This window comes from Embiotoca jacksoni, unplaced genomic scaffold (genome assembly GCF_022577435.1).
Source record: "Embiotoca jacksoni isolate LCO1_2020_lvr unplaced genomic scaffold, fEmbJac1.0.p SCAF_4, whole genome shotgun sequence".
Classification (NCBI taxonomy): Eukaryota; Metazoa; Chordata; class Actinopteri; family Embiotocidae; genus Embiotoca; species Embiotoca jacksoni.
Window position 1 is genome coordinate 16,566,448 of NW_027185392.1, and position 19,672 is coordinate 16,586,119.

Here is a 19,672-nt window from a genome sequence, read left to right on the forward strand (position 1 = left end):
GCTCGACCTGCGGATTAGTCTGCCCGTTACCTCCCCCTCCTCCTCCTCCTCCTCCTCAAAAAAAAAAAAAAATTACAGCAATTACTTATACGAGATTAGAATAATTGTTAAATTAACTTTGTTTTTAGACCTCGGACACAAACTGCACGCAGCGCGTGTGACCAGCAGGGGGCGAGCGCTGCCAGCAAAACGGAGCCGGAGCGCCTCGGATGACAGCCGAGCGGCCCCGCACCGTGGAGCGAGTCTTTCCGGCGTTCAAAGCAGCTCGTCCGGTGTGCTTCGTGGAGCAGAGAGCCGAGGGAGCACCGATGACTTGACCGATAACCGTATCTCCTCAAAACGTTTGCGTTGACCGCGGGCCTCGGGGCCTTTTTTTTCAGAAGAAGCCCCAGAAAGGACGCCGGAAGGATTTCAGTGAACTCCTACAAGGGCTAACAGTTAGCCGCAGACAGGTAACGTTGACGGAAAGTTTTCATCACAGCCGTGCCCTTGTGGCGCTGGGTAGCATATCTGGTAAAAAAAATAAAATAAATAAATAAATAAATATATATATATATATAGTGAAACGAGGGTAACTAAATAAAATGCCTTTTATTGAAGTTTTCCTGTCGTTCGTTATCGGCGTTGTCTGCTATTTAGCTGCATTAGCTAACTACACGTCAACGGCTGACATTACTGGGCCGGTGCGGTAAAGCTACGGAAAGGTTGTTTGTTTTTTTTAAATGCTTATTTTCCTAATATATTATGCTCTTTTTTTCTTTTAATCAACAGCGTTATATAATGTGTATAGCTTAAAAAGTATTTTTTTTTTTTTTTTATCACTTGGACGCTCTCGCAAGTCACGTGACTCCTCTGCAACAGGTATAATTTGCCTCCTCACCTCGCTGAGAGCCTGTTACAGGGTGTGATGGTGCAGAGAGGGGAAATATCAAACATGGCAACAACAGCAGTAGTATTTGACTGTACGTGTACTTGTATGAGCCTCCACGTAATGTCACGAACCTTTTTAAAACTCAAGACAGTATTTAAAATGGGTTTCCTGCAGAGAACCCAGAAGTGCACACCCTAATATTGTTTTGTCTGTTTATTTATATAGCTTCCGGTATTTTAAATACCAGCTAAAATTTCTACGTCTTTATTATGGCTTATTGATAAAAGCTGGAGATCATCAAATGCAGCTATAACTGAAAAGCATGTGTTTTTTTTTTGCAATACAAAAGCAATTCAAAGTGATCAAATCCTGTGCAGACTCTGTGGTATCTGAAACCCATCTGTTAAAACAGATTAGTGATTTATGGATGTCCAACTTCTCAGGTGTATTTCAGCCTCTACTGTTTTGGTTAGTGTAATTGCTTATTAAAGCCCCAGTTTGTGTCTCTCAAGGACATTTGATAACCCGGTAACACGGTAAATATAGATATTTCCAGGTACTACATTTGAAATAGTCGCAGCTTGGGGAAATGGGTTAAAAATCTTATTTTTGTCCAGATGCTGCTTTAAAAAGTCTTTCAGGTTTCTTGAAACATCTTCTAAACAGCAGCAAACAGAGATTTACCTCGCAGAAAAAAACACGTGCTTATTTCTGTGACTTGAATGTAATAATGAAACGTTTACATTCAGGCACAAACAGTGGACGGGTTAGTCATACACTGCTGTATATTGCCCCATCGCACTGTAAGCAGTCAGCCAGCATTGTAGGAGCTTTTCATACCCACCTGTCTGTCTGTTTTCAGGTATGTCTGAAGTTAGTGTTGACGCTGAGTCGGGGAGGACCTCAGCCGAGGACCCTCAGCTGGATTGTGAGGAGGCTGACAAAGCAGAGGAGAATTTGAGCGAGGTTGATAAACAAGAGAGTGTAGACGACAGCATTGGAAACGATGAGGAAGATGAGGGAGCCGAGGTGCTGTACGACGTGGATATTAACAGTGATGAAGAAAACGCAGAAAGCAGTGGTAAGGATGTTCCTGGGGAGCATGAGGTGTCTGGCAGTGTAGACAAGGGGGAACACGAGACAGGACACCATGTTGAAACCACTGAAGTGCCAGAGGAAAGTGGAGATTCTCACACTGAAACAAAGGTGATATATATTTCACTTCACTTTGACCAATCAACCTGTCCTCGCACTTCCTCACTGTGCTCTCGTTCATGTTGCTGTTTGGATCTTGACTTTGCTGTGGTGGTGGTGGCGGCGATCTCTTTTTCTATACAATCAATATATTATTATTATTATTATTAGGTTCAATTTTGATGTGGAGCTTCACCTGAAGTAATCGACATCATGAGTTATAGTGTAAGATGATTGTGGTTGTTTCTCTTTGTTATGTTTGTTAGTGGAGTTTTGAGAAGATTAGCTGCTGTAGCTGTTGCTTAATGTGCACTTGGTGGCTTTCTTTGTAATTACCAGTGCGTTGCTTTGTCATGTGCCTCGTGCGTTTTGGGATGATCAAGGCTTCATACATGTTTCTCTTCTGGCTTATTGCAAAGTGATTGGTGAGAAGCATTTACCTTTGCCGTTCATTACAATAGAAGATATATCTGCTGTTATAATACAAAGTGTTGATTTTCAGTCGTTATCCCTGCTGTCAGTAAGTATACACCTTCTTTGAATTGACATCGACTCTGTCAGTGAAAGTGTGTATGAAAGTGTGCAAACGATACAATTTTCTTCCTGTTTGTGTGTTGGGTGTGTGTGCAGCTCTTGAATCCCCAATGCGTCAGTCACATGACTGGATAAATGAGACAGATTTGGCCTCCTGACTGCATATTCACAGGCAGTCCCACATTTCCCGTGTTGTTGTAATGTTCAACTCCTCAGGCTGTGAATTCAGGTTCTGCTTCGGGCTCAGGGCCAGTATTGCATGTCGCAATAAGAATATTATATCGAAAACCCATTTTCGTTCAGTAACTGAAAATGCAGTACAGCTGTCACGCATACTTTTCAGGATTTGCTGTAAGCCCAATTTTCCTAGCCTTTTTGCATTTTGAACCCTGCATTGTGCAGCATGATTGAGTCACACTCTTCCGCAAATGGAGAGGCAAGATGTGATTCTTTCCTCTTCAGCTGACGCAGGTAATTGGACAGTAAGCTTATTGTTGTTATCCATTCCTCCCTCGCACGTCATGTTAGCGTGTATCCAGGATACGGACGTCTGGGAAATAGCAAACTATGACATGCCATACCTTGTTCCGTCGTATACCTGATTAATTCACAGCCACCTAACTACTCTGTGCTTCAGTAGGTTGACACTAAGGTTGACCTTTCCTGCAGATTGTTTGCAGATTATCATCCCTTATCATCTGTGGATCTATGGTTGCGTTCAGGTTTTGCAATGTGTAATGGACTTTAATCAGGAGACATGGATAGTGATCGTAAAGTTGCAGTTAAAAAGATTAAAGCACCAGCAACAGTGCTGGACATAAAATTTAGCCACAATCAGCCTTTATATTCACTTTTGTTATGCTTGAAATAAGAAATATGTCTTCTCCAGACAACCTGTTTAAACCTGATGTCAGACAGGAGCTCGTCTTATTTGCAGGAGGTGGTTCGACAAGCAGAGCAGTGCTTATCTGTGCTGCCTGCATGCAGGTGTCCTATGGCATTAAAGTATTTATGTGTCCATCACATGATTCAGCCGACAAAGTAAAGTCTTTGTCACACATGCCGACATGAAATCATTCTAAAGTACTTGTACTTTGGACGTTTAAATATGTTATATTCTGACGGAGCAGAGCAGAAATGGTTGGTTCTGGGTTGTGGCATTAAATAAACACGGTTCGACTCCTGAAGACACAAAACAACCAAACACGTCAACTTCTTTACATCAAGCACAGACCAACTATAACCCTTCGTAGACATCAGATGATAAACTGTAATTAAAACAAATCTTTTTTTAATAAAGTATTGGAGAAGATTCTTATAAAACAGTTGTATCACCTTGTAAGTATTTCATTTAAAACTTGAGTCAACATGTTTTGAAGATACTGTTAGTTCATATTTACTGTAAAGTCCACTTAAGTCTCTTTTTTTAATCCACAGGAATAACTACATTTTCTTTTAAGACTGACGCTGCATATCATTTTTGGGGTCACATAGTACTTTATTTAAAAAGCAGCAATTCCCACTTTAAATTACTACTGACTAGATGGAGTTATATCACGTGGTCAGTAAAAGTTTAAATTTTTTTTTTTTAAGTACCTAAACATACTCGCATGTTAATGATATAAATCCAGCAATTGAATGCTCTATTTTGCTTTCACAGTAAAACCACACAGACAGTTTAGACTGGACCGGGATCACGTTACCGTGCGATCTGGTAACTGGTTGCATTATTTAGACACCAGTCAAGGTCCTATAGGTGAAGGATCCTGATCAAAGCTGAAAATTCCAATTTATTGATGATTAAAACAATTCGTCACTGACCTGTTTTGCCACAGCTTTAAATCGTCAGATCTCAGGAAGCTCGCATGAAGAGTGATATGCTGTTATATCAGTGTCCCAGTTCCCAACTCCACAGTGATTAGGCCATACAAATGAACTAACACAGGCACAGCTGTGTCTTCATCCCATAACTGCAGGCAGATAGGTTCTTTTAACCTGAACAAACTTGATGTGTCTACACAGCGCCAACATGTAAACATGCAGCTAAACAAGCCAAATGTGTCACCTGATAATCAGAATCAGCTTTAATGGCCAGGTATGCTAACACATACAAGGAATTAGAATCGGGTTGTATCTTCTCTCTCAACAGACAGACATAAATAGACATATGAAACATAAATAGATATGTATATACAGCTAAGAAACATATATACACCAAAACAATGATGCAATTGCACCTCATGCAAATGGTGCTGATGCGGTTGGATGTAGTGCAAAAAGGTCCAGTGATGTTGAACATGTTATGTGTTTAACAGAGTGAAGGCCTGCGGATAAAAACTGTTCTTGTTTCTGGTTGTTTTGGCGCACAGTGATCTGTAGCGCCCACCAGAGGGGAGGAGCTGGAACAGAGGGTGTCCAGGGTGGGCTGGATCTGCAGAGATGCTACCGGCCCGTTTCCTGACTCTGGATGAGTATAAGTCCTCAATGGAGGGCAGGTCGGCACCGATGATTTTCTCTGAAGTCCTGACTGTCCGTTGTAATCTCTTCCTGTCCTGTTTGGTGGCCGAGCCAAACCAGACGGTGACGGAGGTGCAGAGAACAGACTGGATTACGGCGCTGTAGAACTGGATCAGCAGCTCCTGGGGCAGGTTGAGCTTCCTGAGCTGCTGCAGGAAGTACATTCGCTGCTGGTCCTTCTTGATTATGGAGTGTGTTAAACACTCCATAATCTCCACTATGGAGATGTTAAACTCCCATTTAAGGTCCTGGGAGATTGTGGATCCCAGAAACCTGAAGGTTTCCATAGCAGACGCAGTCTTGTTGAGGATGGTGATTAGGGGGGGGGGGGGGGGGGGGGGGGGGGGGGGGGGCTCCTCCTGAAGTCCACTGTCATCGCCACAGTCTTGGGCGGGTTCAGCTCCAGGTGGCTCTGACTGCACCAGAGAACCAGCTGTTCAACCTGCCGTCTGTATGCAGACTCATCACCGTCCCTGATGAGGCCGACGACCGTTGTGTCATATTCAAACTTCGTGAGTTTGACAGATGAGTCTCCTGCGGTGCAGTGGGGAGAGCACACACCCCTCGGGGGGGGGGGGGGGGGGGGGGGGGGGCAGTGCTGATTGTCGGGGTGGTGGATGTGATGTTTCCCAGTCTCACCTGCTGCGTCCTGTCTGCCAGGAAGTTTGTGATCTACTGACAGGTGGAAGCTGGCACGGTGAGCCCGGAGAGTTTGGTGTTGAGGGTGTCCGGGATGAAGGTGTTGAGCACCGAGCTGAAGTCCACAAACAGGTTCCTTGCTTATGTCCCTGGGGAGTCGAGGTGGATGTAGTGCAGTCCCATGTTGATTGCATCATCCACCGACCTGTTTGCCCGGTAGGCAAACTGCAGGGAGTCCAGCAGGGGGCCTGAAGTGTCCTCCTGTTTTTTGGTAACCGGGACGATCGTGGAGCGTTTGAAGCAGCAGGGTCGGAGCAGGCTTTCAGACAGGAGGGAGACACAGCGTCTGGCCCTGTGGTTTCCTGATCATCTGTCTTTGAAAGAGCTGACGCGCATCTCCTTCACAGATCTGAAGTGCAGGTGAAGAGACAGTGGGGAGTGGGGGCAGAGGGAGTAGGAGGTTGTTTGATGTCCGGGTGGGTGAGAGGTGTGAAAGTGGGCTTTTCAAACCAACAGTAAAACACGTTCAGGTCGTCAGCCAGTTGGGGATTTTCCACAGTGTTGATGTCTTGTAGGCCGTCAGGTTTTCAGGGCTTTCCACACTGACGCTGGGTCATTGCTGAAAAGCTATTTTTAAGCCTTTCAATAATGATGAAGACATGATGTATATATTGTCAAGAAAGGTTATAACGGGACTTTCGATCTGGGGTTGTTATTTTTGTTGCGAGTGTTCCACGCGGGTTAGACCCACAAAATTACCAGTTCTAAACTGTGACCCAGTGGGTTTAATGTGTCTGGAAAAACTGATGTCACTGTAAAACATAAAGCCTTGTAATTAGGAAGAAACAGTGACACGCATGTAACCCACAAAAACTGGATATTGTCTGTTTAAAGAGATCAGCACGTGTTGGAGAAAAACCCTTTTTTGCATTATGTGCGTATAACGGGTGGTATCACACATTATGTGCTAAATCTTTGGTACACTCATAATAAAAGATCCCACGTGTCCAATACCCCACTGAAACAAAACTTTTTGTTCGTAAAGGGTCGTTGGTGTCCTTCTGTTGGTGTCTTGTTGCATCTTGCTGTGTTTGGTAATTAAACAGAAATGATGTTGTAAAATAGGAAAATTAGTGTCACTGATGTTGCACAATAACTTCACATCCTGGTTAGCTCTGAAATCGTCCAAAATGTCAGTCTTAAAGCTCACCGAACTCTCCACTGTGTCGTGGAAATAGATATAAGAAATTCTAACATGAGGACGGATTAATCAGGTCGCACCAATTTACTGGGACTGGACAATTTAGATTAAAAAGGATCATCATGATACACATTTAACAATCTCTATCCTGTAATTGCAGCATGGGTTAGTTATTGTTAGACAATCAAACTAATGTTCATTGATTGATTGCATTAAACCATTTTGAAATGTTAGTGTCGTGAAGTAAAACTGTCTGAACTTCAATTTATGTTTGTGTTTCATACTGCATTTGGTTTGAATATATAGGGTATTGATTATCTCTGTGATTCTGCTGAGCAACGTTTGTACAGTCTTGAATTTCACCATGTTAGTGTCCACAAGATGGCAGTCCACAACTGTTGTGTCCCAAGAGTACATCCTGACTCTTATTTTCTTAAACAGCAACCTGCTTCTTCACCCTCCTCCTTGCAGGAGAGCAGGATGGCTGAGGAGTCCCATAGAAGCTCAGCTGCTGAGATCCCAGTCACCAGCAATGGAGACCTGGACCAGAGCCCTGAGTCGGTGTTCCAGAGGGTAAGGGCCTGTTTACAGACGAAGGACAACAACTCGTTGATTCTCTTTAAAATGATCTAAAAGGCAATTTTACCAGCTTCCCTAAATTCCCTTCAAATCCTCTGGTTTAAAGATGATGTCTTTGCACTGCATTTCATTGATCAGCTATATCTTTTAATAAATTGGCTCAACATTAAACCCCAGAGGTTTGATTCTTGGAGGAAAATTAACAGTACAAACAAGTCTGCAAAGTTGGAGTCTTTGCCATTGCATCCAAAGTAGAAGGGCTTTCACTAACAATTATGCCCATTACCTTCTGGATTTATTGATGAGATGTTGTTTTTTTTCAATCAGAAAGCAGTGAAAACTAGTGACAGGGAGATGGATTCATTTTTTTTGCTTTGTTTATTTTGACCAACAGTCCAAAACTAAAAGATATTCAGTTGGCCTTCCTAACTGGTAAAGAAAAAAAAAATCTAAAGTGCACGTTTGAGCAAACATTTGGCATTTTTGATTGAAAAATAACTGCTAATTGATAAATTGTAGCACAACAAAACAGCTTTTATTCTGTGAAACGGTGATGTAATCACACAAGAAGGGTTCCCTCTGCAGTGAAGTCATTTTGACAGAGACCTCAGGGTGCCCTTTCTCTCTCTCATCAATCTGTCTGTGAGCTGGCAGCGCTTCCAGGTGGCCTGTTGTTTATTCCTAATCGCCCACACTGTCACTCTGTGGCCAGAAAGATGCTGCAACCACAAACATGTATGGAAATGAAAAAGGTTTAATACTGTTACAAATGAAAAAGAATAAATCGATAAAGGGATTTGCTGTGTATTGCCTTGTTTTCTGTCGAACATTGATTATTTCTATCCGACTTGACTTGAATATTAATGAGAACATCAAAAACAAAATGACACAAATATGTAATTTTTTTCTTAGTCCACCATAAGTTTAACAATTATTCCAGCTGTTTCACAATAAAACCATTGAGAATTTTGTTTTCTTTTATCTTTTTGAAAAGGACCTATTACGTTAATTTCCAGTTTTTTTTAATTTTTTTTTATTCTATTCTTGGAGGCCTTTAGAGTAGCTTTGCATGATTCACAATTTAAATAAAAATCCTTATTTATATTGTGCTAATCCTTTACGTTGCCCCTCAGTTCATCATCTGTCTGAAACAAACCAGTTTAGTTCCCGTTTCTTTAAGGAGTTTTTCCTTCCCTCTGTTGGAGGTTTTTCTCCCTTAAAGAGGAGGGTTTTTTTTTTTTCCCTCCTAGCTTATGTGGGAATTGTTGAATTGTTGGGTTTCTCTGTATAATATTGTAACGTCTTGCTGTAAGGACTTTAATGTGTTAAGTGCCATGAAATAACCTATGTTGTGATTTGGCGCTGTATAAATAAAGTTGAATTGAATTGAATTAAGGCTCCTTTCTAAAAAAAAGCCCACTTTCTTCTGATTCGCCAAGTTTCAGGAAGCCTGCTGGGCAACAATACACCGTGCTTCTGAGTTCTTGGCAGGGCGGTTAAACAACTTCAGGGACAGACGAAGCAAGTGGATGTGTGCGTCCATGTACTCTGTGTCGTGCTGGGACAGGAGTAAACAATCATATTAAAAACCCTGTGACGAGCAAACTGTATGTCAGGTTGTCGTGAACCGATTGTTCAAAGCAGTCTGAAGCCTGAGCTTTTTTGCTGCTTTTACATGCGTTAATTTCATTAGGCCATGTTTGATATTAGCATGACTGTTTTTATACACATGACAAAAAAATATGGACAAGCATAGAAAGTATTTTTTTTGTATTTCATTCCCTGGGTTAAGTGACCTTGGGATATTTAGGTTTCAGCAAGGTTAAAAGTTGGTCTCAATCCATTTGTTTCTTCTGGTGTAAAACTTTCACACAGTTATAGTAGTAGTTTGCAGAGCAGCAGGTGAACATTTTTCCTAGTTGGTTTCTGTTTATGTCCCACTAAAACTCTTTCTGTTACTAATATAGCTTTTTATTCATAGGACTCCTACCCCAGTGGCCCAGGAGCCCTGAACCTTTCAGAGTCTTGTGTCATCTCCAGCAACTTCGCTTCAACAACGGAGGGCATCATCGAATCAGGACCATACAAAGGTGAGCAATCCTCTCCCCGTTTTAACTGTTGATCTCAATATTTACTGTGTGTATACTGTTTCCTCACTATTCAAAACAGCTTGTCAAAATCGAATCAGGCGTTGTCATCTTCTCACATTATTTTTATTTCTATGCACCATTCTGGGTTTACAAACCGCCTTCCTCTCCATGGATTCTCAAGTCTCCACTTTAGGTTTTTAATCTGTGTGAAATATGAAAGGTAGACATTTGAATTTGTAAAGGTGGACATCCAATTGAATTTAATGAGTTTGCTCTGATCTCCAGGTCGTAATCCTCCTTTCATTTTCATCATCGTGCTCTTGTTACAAATGCAAATACAAAACTCCCCATAGAGCCAAGAGCTGTTGTAGCCCGTTCACCACAATGTTGCCATGGATATTTTCCATGTTATTTACACTGGTTGAAGTAAGCTTTTGTTCATGTGCACATTTATCCTACAACATTACAGCCACTGTAATGAAAAACAAAACAACACACAGGAAATCAATATCAATGAGAAATTCCCCTTTCCACTTGTGCGGCGGTGGGGAGACATACTAATGAATCATAACTCTGAATATCTCCCAGGGTCAGCAAGCCTGCCCACGTCTCCCGTGGCACCTGTAGCTCCCAGCTCGGCTGTTGCTAGCCGCCTGGCGCGCTCCTTCAGCGATAGTCAGGCTGAGAAAGGTACCGCTGAGCGATGGAGTATGAATCAGATGACGCTGAATCATCACTATTTGTGCACAAGATTAACCTCAATCGACTGTCCCTTTTCCTGGTTTTCACCGGCTCCTTTTTCCCACAGGCTGTGCTGCATTCAGAACCAACCCTCTCTCCTCCCCTTTTTGTTTGTCAGCTCTCCAAACTTTGTCTGTGCATAAGTCTTGGCTAACTGAAGTAGTTTGATGCTTGGCAGGGGCTATTGATGAGCACTGACACACTCCTTACAGTCATTTTCTTACGGTCTAGATCTCAAGATTTCTAGATCTGATGCAGCTTCTTGATGCGTACACATTTTGCTTGGCTTCAAAAGAAAACTGCTTTTTCTGGGTTTTCCTGCTTGCAACCTTTGTCCTTGCAAAATTTGTCACCTCTAGTCTTTTTTATGGAGCCTCAAAGCTGACATATGTAGAAAAAACTAGTCAGAAAAGAGGCCAATATGGGAATGCTTCATATTAATAGTTAGATATAATTTAGTATAAAAACAAATATTTTGCATTTTTTACCACAACTTTGGTTACAAAAAAGTCACCAATTGGTTGTTTAAATCTTAGTTGGCTACCTTGTTGAAGCTAACTTCATAAACCACAATAGTCATTTCAACTTACAATGTGTCAATGTTGTGTATACAACTTGTTTTTGCTGTATTAACTTGTTGGCAGACAGCTGCTTATTTACGCATCCAGCTGTTACAGAACAACATTATCAATCATTTAGATTTGTCTTTTGGCCACCTGATAAGTGCAAGTCCAATATTCACCCTCTCTTTGCTCTGTTTTTAATCTCTATCAACTCATGAGGGAAAATGTTTAGGGCTGGATACTGAACTTCGATAGTTTTATGGCCAATCCAATTTGGTTCAGTGGTATATAGAAAATTTGGAAAAATGCCTCGTCATTTGGTACCAAATACTGTTTTGTTTTAAAACATAACTTTTGCTACGTTTTCGCTGGATTAAACTTCATCAGTGGTTGTGTATGTTTTATCATGTATAGGCTCTTTTGTGTCCTGCACATATAGATCCAATCACTCAGTTTCAGCTTTGGTAAATTTCACAGTAGAACACCTTCTCTCCTTCTTTCCAAGTGAATTTTTGGCCACATTCCTGTCTGAGTCGTGTTGCAGAAAGCTTTCATGTGAGGCGTTTAGGGAACATTGGTAGATTGTAGCTACAGAATATAACCTAGGTTACACTCTCCCCCACTAAACTGCATGAAACCTATAGATTTATACCATATAATGCATAATGTTATTTTCATTTTCCTTAAATGGATTTTAGTTAGTATATTAGTATAGAAAAAAAAGTTATAAATTATATCATTATAAACCGCCATACACGCCAAGGTTAGCCGCAGATTCAGGTGATATTTCTCTGTAGGTTCATTACGTTTTCAGATCGTCATGTTTTTTTAATTGTCATTTAATTTGTTATTCTAAAAATATCAGTTAAAGCTGTATTTTTTTTTACTTATCTGATAACCTTTTTCGACGTGTTGTCAGTTTTGGAGCTCCGTCTCTTTCAGCATTTCCTCTTTATATACAAAACATAATGAACTTCTTGTCACTTTGAAGTTTAGTGTTCACTTTGATTTCAATATTCATACATGTCATCTTCTACTGTCTTACCTTTTAGTATTTGGTCTGCACTGACGCTTTAATGTTGAAATGACAATCTCATTGCCGTTTTCATCATTATATCACTTGAATTGTACCTAACAAATTTTTCACCACAGCTTCCTAGCCTACGAATCCCAAAAAAATCAATCACTCATTAAGTGAATGACTTTCGATTGTCCAGGCGCAATGCAAGCACAGCCCAACAGCGGAGCGGTGGTCCTCTCGGATGACTTGAAGAGCCCAGCCATGGAAAAACTAGACCTCGTGAGAAAGTGGAGCATCACCACATACAAAGTAAACTTCTCTCTCCTTCATTTACTTTTATGTTCCTTCTCTATCCTGCTTCTTCTCTCAGCTTTAGTCCTGTTCTTTATCTTCTCTTAGTTAATTAGGATGTTGGCAGAAAAGTGAACGATACCCAAAGCTGAAAACCACAATTCATCTCTGGCTGTAGACTTTCTGTTTTGGAACCACTTTTGACTGAGGACAATAGAAACTCCCTCCAGTCCTTGTTGATATTTTTAAATAGTCTTAAACTCTTGCGTGTGTTAATAATCCCTCTGTTCTCTGCAGTGCACCAAGCAGATCCTGTCTGAGAAGCTGGGTCGGGGCTCGAAGACCGTGGATCTGGATCTGGAGGCCCAAATTGAAGTGCTCCGTGATAACAAGAGAAAGTACCAGAACGTGATCAAGCTGGCTCAGACGCTGGCCAATCAGCTGTCCCAGATCATGCAGACACAGAGGCAGCTGGGCGACGCCTTCGCTGACCTCAGCCTCAAATCACCAGAACTCCATGTGGGTCCATATATTAAGATACTCTGAAATTGGGCAGATTGGGTATAATACGCAGCAAAGAGTCATCTAAAAATGATGCCGAATGTATTGACTTGTGAGCCATCTGTTGGGCTGTTTTCCCTGATTCCACTCTGATCCCTTAGATTATTGTTGTTGTTTTTATTTTTTTATATTTAATGTTATCGAAGCATCAGTTTACAGTGCATGGAGGTTAATGGCTTAAAAGGCTGCAAGTAATGCATAATTAATGTCAAGGTCCTCTTTCTAAAGCCTCTAATTGAGTTACAGAATTTTGTATTATGCTCCATGTTTTGGAACACAAGTGCATATTTGATTTTGAAGAAGTGTGCTATACTGGAATATCAAAAAATAGATGTACAATTTTTTACACTCAGTCAACAGTTTATTAGGTACACTAACCAGTGAAATCTAACCCAACCCTTGGGCGGTAACTCCTACATTCAGGATGGTCACAATGTTCAGTTTGTGTGGTGTTGATTTTACTGTACGCACAATCAGGAGGCTGTAGTGCATTACTACTTACTTATAGTAAGTGAGCTCAATTTGTAGAAGACTTTGCCTACCTCGAAATTAAACTTGTGTGTTTAATTCAGGGCAATATGAACACACACAAAAAATGTTTTTCCTTATACGGTTTTGATAAGCACTAATTCTCCTCTACATGTGCTTCACTGTATTCTTTAGGAGGAGTTTGGCTACAACGCTGACACCCAAAAGCTGTTGTCCAAAAATGGCGAGACGCTGCTGGGTGCAATCAACTTTTTCATGTCTAGCGTGAACACACTAGTGGACAAAACAATCGAAGACACCATGATTAATATCAAACAGTATGAAGTTGCCAGGTACAAGTCTGAAAATGTCTCTTATTTTTCTGCATGTGCATCAAATCTACTTCTCAAATGTAAATTAAACTGCATCATGTAAATCCTGGCTGGATCTTGATCACAGAAACTCTGCCTATCAAACTTTGAGAATCAAAACCCTGTCAAAATGTCCTACATGGCTGCAACACATTTGTTTTTTTTTATTAATTAACATGTAAATAATTGTGTTATTTTGATTAATGGTTAAGCTCCCAAAGCACACATTTTTAACACCCTCTCATCTGTCTTATCTGTTTTTATGAAGAATTCAATACCCCCAAAAAAGGGAAAGACTTCAAGTCTCATATATTTAGCGTTAGATATACATTTAATAAATGGTTTATATCACACTGAACTATAGTTGTACGCAGGGTTTTTGTATATTACGCCTCTTGGGTGACAAACTAATAATAACTATGATTCATTTTCTGTTGCTCTGTTAATGAACTATTTGTTTCAGTACAAATGTCACCTGTAGTTCAATATTTATCGTTCTTACTATGACCGGGTGAATTCTAAAAGATTTGCATGTACCATTTATTGGATGTATAACAACACTGCTCCGCTCAGGCTCTTCTCCTACCTGCCCTAATATACACAAACATGTTTTGCATATTTCTGATGTGCTTTTTATAACCACACACTCCTAGGGTGGAGTACGATGCATACCGCACAGATCTGGAGGAGCTGAATCTGGGGCCACGTGACACCACCACCATGCCGAAGATCGAGCAGTCCCAGCAACAGTTCCAGATCCACCGCGAGAAGTACGAGAGGATGCGAAACGACGTCTCTGTCAAGCTGAAGTTCTTGGAAGAGAACAAGGTAGGCTAGATGTGATCTCTGCTCTACATAGCTCTGCCAATCTGTCCACTTTAAACTCAGTGTGTTCATCATCCCTCTTCTTTTTTCTTTTTTTTCCCTATTGCTGCTCCACATAGGTGAAGGTATTGCATAACCAGCTCATCCTGTTCCACAATGCTATAGCTGCATACTACGCTGGAAACCAACAGCAGCTGGAACAGACACTCAAGCAGTTCCACATCAAGTTGAAAATGCCAGGGGGGGACAGTCCGTCTTGGCTGGAAGAGCACTAATCACTCCTTTTCTTTTTTTTTTTCTTTTTTTTTTTTTTAAATCTTGTTGGCTAAGTTTGACAGGAAATGTCAAACTGAGCATAAACTACAGGAACCTCATTCCCCCTTTAACTCTGCTGTCACTGCTTTTCAAATTTTCAGAGCTGTAAATCTTTTAACAAAATGCACAAAAAGAAGAAAGAAAACACTCCCACATTCCGTGTTACTTTTCATGTTAAACCATTTTTCACTCTCGTTATTGCAAATCATAGGAAACGCACTTTCATGCTGTTTGACAGAGCTGTTAAACGGGAGATGCTGCATCAAAAACATTTGGAAATTCTAAATGGCCTTTTATATTGCAGCGAATGAATGTTGTGTCCCAGCACAGCGGACATGTCGGCTTTGAACGGGCAGCAACGGGATCAAAACGACTGCCACTTCATTGTTGAACTGCTCTAGCTGACTGAAACTGGGATGAGTGCTTTATCAAAGTCCAATCAGGAAGCTTCTTTTCTTTCTTTTTTTTTTTTTTTTTTTTTTTTTTTAACAAATTCTTGCATTATCCAACGTGATACCTGTTTTGATAAACAGAGCAAAACTGCAATCAGAATTTCTGGTTCGATTCCAACCTGGCCAGATCTTTACTGCATGTCATTCCCCAACTCTCTGACCCCACAGTTCCTGTCTATCTCCACTGTCCTTTTCAAATAAAGTAAAATATGATTATCTCAAAGACAAAAAAAATATTTAAGGATCATGCGAATTGGTCTCTGACCAAAAAACTCTGATTAAAGTAGCAGTTTGACATTTTGGGAATTATACTTTGCTTTTTTTTTTGCTTTTTTTTTTAGATCCATAAGACTGTCGGTCCATTCACTGAGGTCGCAGCCAGCTACCTTAGTTTAGCAAAAAGACTGGAGAAGCAGAGAAAGCGATTGCTCATACATTGTATATATAAATGGATGTAGTCTCCAGGTCTAAAAAAGTGAAGCCAATGCAAAAATCTCTTGAAGTGTGAAATACCTGGCTCCAAAAAAAAACGTCCAATACCCTGCCATTCAAAACACGTCAACTTCTTGCTTGAAATACAAAGTCAATCTTTTTTTTTTTTTCTCCCCCACAAGTCATTATAGTGTCATGAGCTAAATTCATTCCTTCTGATCAGTGTTCTGGCAATCCATGGGAAAATGACTCTATAATTATTTACATATTAATTGTCAAAGAGAGGTATGTTTTGAGGCGTGCCTGGTTTGAATGACATGCCCTGGGTGCAGTCAGGTTGCCTGTATAGGTTTGGCAGAGCATAGAGTCCTCAAACAGACCCACCCCTAACTCCTCCCCACTTTGTCCAAATATGGTCAATGCTTGCTCCAAAAAACCAAGCTGGCAATGGCCAAAATGCCAGACTCAAAGCTTGAAAACAGTACCTCACACAGTGTGTGGGTTTCAGCTTAACTGTGTACCGGTTAAAAAAAATAAAAATATGCCTATCGATTCCTTTAAGGCAGCGTAATACAAAAGCCAAAGTGTACAAAGTCAAGTTGTGGTTTTGCTGGCTGGTTTGATGGGTATGTACTTTTTGGCAGTCAGGCTAGCTGCTTCTTCCTGATTACAGACTTTATGCTAAGCTACTGTCACCGGCTACTGGCTCCAATTTCACGAGGTGGTGTCAATCTTCTCCTCTAAGTCTTGCAAAACCAAAGTATTTCCCAAAAGTCTGAAACACTCCCTACTATAGACATGTTTCAAAGTTGGCTGTTTACAACAAATTCTGCATGTTCTGATGCATTTCCATCCACAATGCCACTTTTACTCAACATTTCAGGGTTTTTTTGGGGTGGAATTGTCTTATCTTTTCTTCATTCAGGACGTACAGTGTGACTGAATGGGTAAAAGTGTTGATTCCTTTAAATTCCAGAGAAAATGAAGGACCAGCCTTACGTGCCTTGGATTTTTGAATTCGTTCCTCTCTTCCCCTGCCTGCTACCCGGTCTTACTATTGAAAACTGGAGCTCTCACTCTTGATGGAAGAGAAACGACCAAACATGCACACACACACACACACACACACACACACACACACACACACACACACACACACACACACACACACACACACACACACACTTGGAGGAAGTACATGTGGAGCCTGTACAACTTCACATGTTAAAACACACCACAAAATGAAAGCTGTATTTAAACAAAGCAACTCCTGTAAATTCAGAAAGTCTAAATGAATTTGTAAACATGCTGTTCTCAAAGATATTTATCCATATTGCACATATGCACATTTATGCATTTGGGACTAATTACAAAAAAACCTGTAACGACTGTATGATATGTAAGGTGTAAACCAAAATACGATTAACTTGAGAAATTATGTCTTTTGTAAATTTGATAGACCAGCATCCTTTCCCTTGGCTGCTAACAGTTTCCTTCACTGGGCTGTATAAAAGTATATTTTTTTTCAAAGGGGACTTTTGTATGCTGGGATTGACAACCAGCGGTCATGTCCTCACCTTGTGGATTTGTACTTTTCCTATGGCTCACCATAGCAGTTTGAGAGTGTGAATCTTGTACAACAATCTATTGTTTCCTTGAAATAGATGGATTTATATTTGTAATCTCTATTTTACCTTTAGTATGACCAATGCTGCCGTTTCGCTTTGTTTTCCTGAAGACCTAAAGAATGATGTACTAGTACTGCTACGTACTGGTGGATATCTACCTTTATAATAATGAAACATTAACACATGTTGAGTTAAAAGGATTCTGAATGTTGTGTTAACTTTTTGGGAAAATAAAATGTTCTTTTTCTTTAAGCGTCTCCAGAGTTTTATTAACAGGGTTTTATAAAAAGTCACCACCAGGGGCCAACAGAGAAATAGGAAACTGTTCAGCACGTTTTAGTGGACAGGAAACCGACTGCTCATGACACACCCGGTGAGATTTTACAATTAATGAAGCATGCTTGTTTTTTTTCTTTGCTTTTTTTTTTTAAGTAACCTGCTCTGCCCCATCCTGTGCTTGTGCTTTGTCAACCTCTTCACATAGACAGCGGTGGTTTATTGTACAGCCTGTTGTATTCTGTTGACATACAAACTGCTGTAGTTGACCGAGGGACTTGAGGTTTTTATTGAACGTGGATCCATTTCTCTTGAACTTGTCTCGGTTTACTTAAGTCCAGGTGCTTTCAGGTTCCCCTTTTATGTTTGCACAATCAGAAGCCCACCACACCCACAGGTATACATTTGACAGGATCTGGTTAATCCCCAGAAAAGCTTTGAGGAAGTTGATGATAGCGTCAGTGACAAGTTTTATCTGTAGTATGTTGTAAATCAAATGTGTCCTTTCAGAGCGCCGCACTGGAGCAGAAGGCAAATATGAAAAATACGAGCACAAGTAATTATGAGGGCATGTTAATGTGTGGAAACGTGTCACAGAGTAGGAACAACTTAAATATTACAAAATGTATTTCAGTCAATAATTTTATAACTTTATAGCCAAGTCATTTCTGGCAAAACTAGAGGTGTATTCAAACAATAAAGAACATTTTCAAAGCAGTGAGAAATGTTATACAACAGCAATGTGTGCTAAATATTCTGCCAATTAGATTTTGGATTTACTTTTCATTATTCAGAAACTGGAGGTTTAATTGTGCATATGAGGAGCTGCAAAGGTAAACTTTCCTTGGCACTTTTAATGTACTAAATTTTAATATGTAGTTGGCTATTGTTCAATACTTTTCAATACACATATTTCTGTTTGAGTAATGTGTTATCAGATCAGAATGATGATAAACATTAATTTATTGAATGCTTTACACAGAGGTCCACAAACCACCAACAAACTAGCTGATATATCCTTAATCCTTTTAAATCTTTTGTGTAATAATGGTGCAACAAAGGTGTTTTTTATAATAAAAAAAAAGAAGCCTACATTAGCTTCATTTGTTTTCTTAATTTAAATGTGAGTCATGTTAAAAATAAATGTGCCTTATGTCTGCAAAAAGTATGCATTGTGCAAAATAGCTTAATTAAGACTGTTATTTAAGGGTATTATACTTCAAATTATTGCATTAATGAATTAATGTGAAAGCAACAGTTTAGTGGAGTGAACTACTTTATTGGCTTATATGCTAATCATTGGCACACTTTGGTCCATGCATGACAATTTATCAAATTATATAAGCGGATCATTTGGTCTGTATAAAATTACGTCATTACAGTACTTCGTTACTCTCCACCTGTGGTCACACGTGATCAAATATACGTACTCGCATTAACCCAACTGAGCCACCTCTTCACTGGTTGCTGCCTTGTGATTGCACCAGTGGTCACAAGCTGCCTTCGGGTGCGCGCACCCAGGGAGACACGTGAACGCGCCTCTTCCACCTGGCCCAATCACGAACGCGCAAGCTCATTGAACACCGCCACCGTCTGCTGCTGCCGCCGCCGCCGCCGCCGCTGTGTCCCTCTGCACTGTCTGTAGCTGCAGCTGCTCGGCCAGGACACCCAGCAAGCTCACCTCATAACCTGAAACAGGACAGATTTTCTCCTCCGAAAAGTATCTCCTACTAACTTCAACGGTGTCGGAGCGGAATACGTGTCCCGACGAGCCCTCTCATCCGTCCGGGTAAGTCAGGCAGGACGGTACCGCCGCATCACGCTGTGCTCTGGATGTACAATATGTAACTGTGCTGTGGAAAGTCACTGAGAAGCACGCCTTGTTAAAAACCAGTGAGCATTTCACCTCCGTTCTCCTTTTGCCCCTTTTTCTCCGTGAACCTCTCTACGGTGACAGTAAGTGGTGTCCTGCAATGCAGCCCAGGTCCAAAATTACATCATTATGGAGATTTAGTGTAGTTTAGTCAGCCCTGAATCTGTTGCTTTACTCCAGAAACATTGGCTTATTCTCTGTATTTTTAAGGCTCCTCCGCAGAACTTTGC

At 40.7% G+C, this 19,672-nt stretch overlaps 1 protein-coding gene across 4 annotated transcripts; it reads left to right on the forward strand.

The window, feature by feature from the left end:
• The first annotated feature begins 229 nt into the window (after positions 1-229).
• Positions 230-17,545, forward strand: arfip1 (ADP-ribosylation factor interacting protein 1 (arfaptin 1)). 4 transcript variants are annotated; one of them, XM_069167563.1, is made up of 10 exons: positions 230-452; positions 1,734-2,077; positions 7,428-7,529; positions 9,517-9,625; positions 10,214-10,315; positions 12,147-12,259; positions 12,539-12,760; positions 13,466-13,623; positions 14,295-14,469; positions 14,586-17,545. In XM_069167563.1, exons 2-10 carry the CDS (start codon positions 1,736-1,738, stop codon positions 14,739-14,741), a joined length of 1,479 nt encoding a protein of 492 aa, XP_069023664.1. In that variant the 5' UTR covers positions 230-452; positions 1,734-1,735; the 3' UTR covers positions 14,742-17,545. The 4 variants fall into 4 exon arrangements, with proteins under 4 accessions (XP_069023664.1, XP_069023665.1, XP_069023667.1 ...); XM_069167564.1 differs by lacking the exon at positions 10,214-10,315; XM_069167566.1 differs by lacking the exon at positions 1,734-2,077 and having other exon boundaries at positions 7,398-7,529.
• Positions 17,546-19,672: the final 2,127 nt, after the last annotated feature.

What these genes read in the sequence shown, in the direction of transcription:
- arfip1 (XM_069167563.1), top strand. Translation starts at nt 1,736, where the DNA reads ATGTCTGAAGTTAGTGTTGACGCTGAGTCGGGGAGGACCTCAGCCGAG. An exon ending in ATTCTCACACTGAAACAAAG is followed by an intron (nt 2,078 to 7,427) that starts GTGATATATATT and finishes TCCTCCTTGCAG; the next exon opens with GAGAGCAGGATGGCTGAGGA. An exon ending in CGAATCAGGACCATACAAAG is followed by an intron (nt 9,626 to 10,213) that starts GTGAGCAATCCT and finishes AATATCTCCCAG; the next exon opens with GGTCAGCAAGCCTGCCCACG.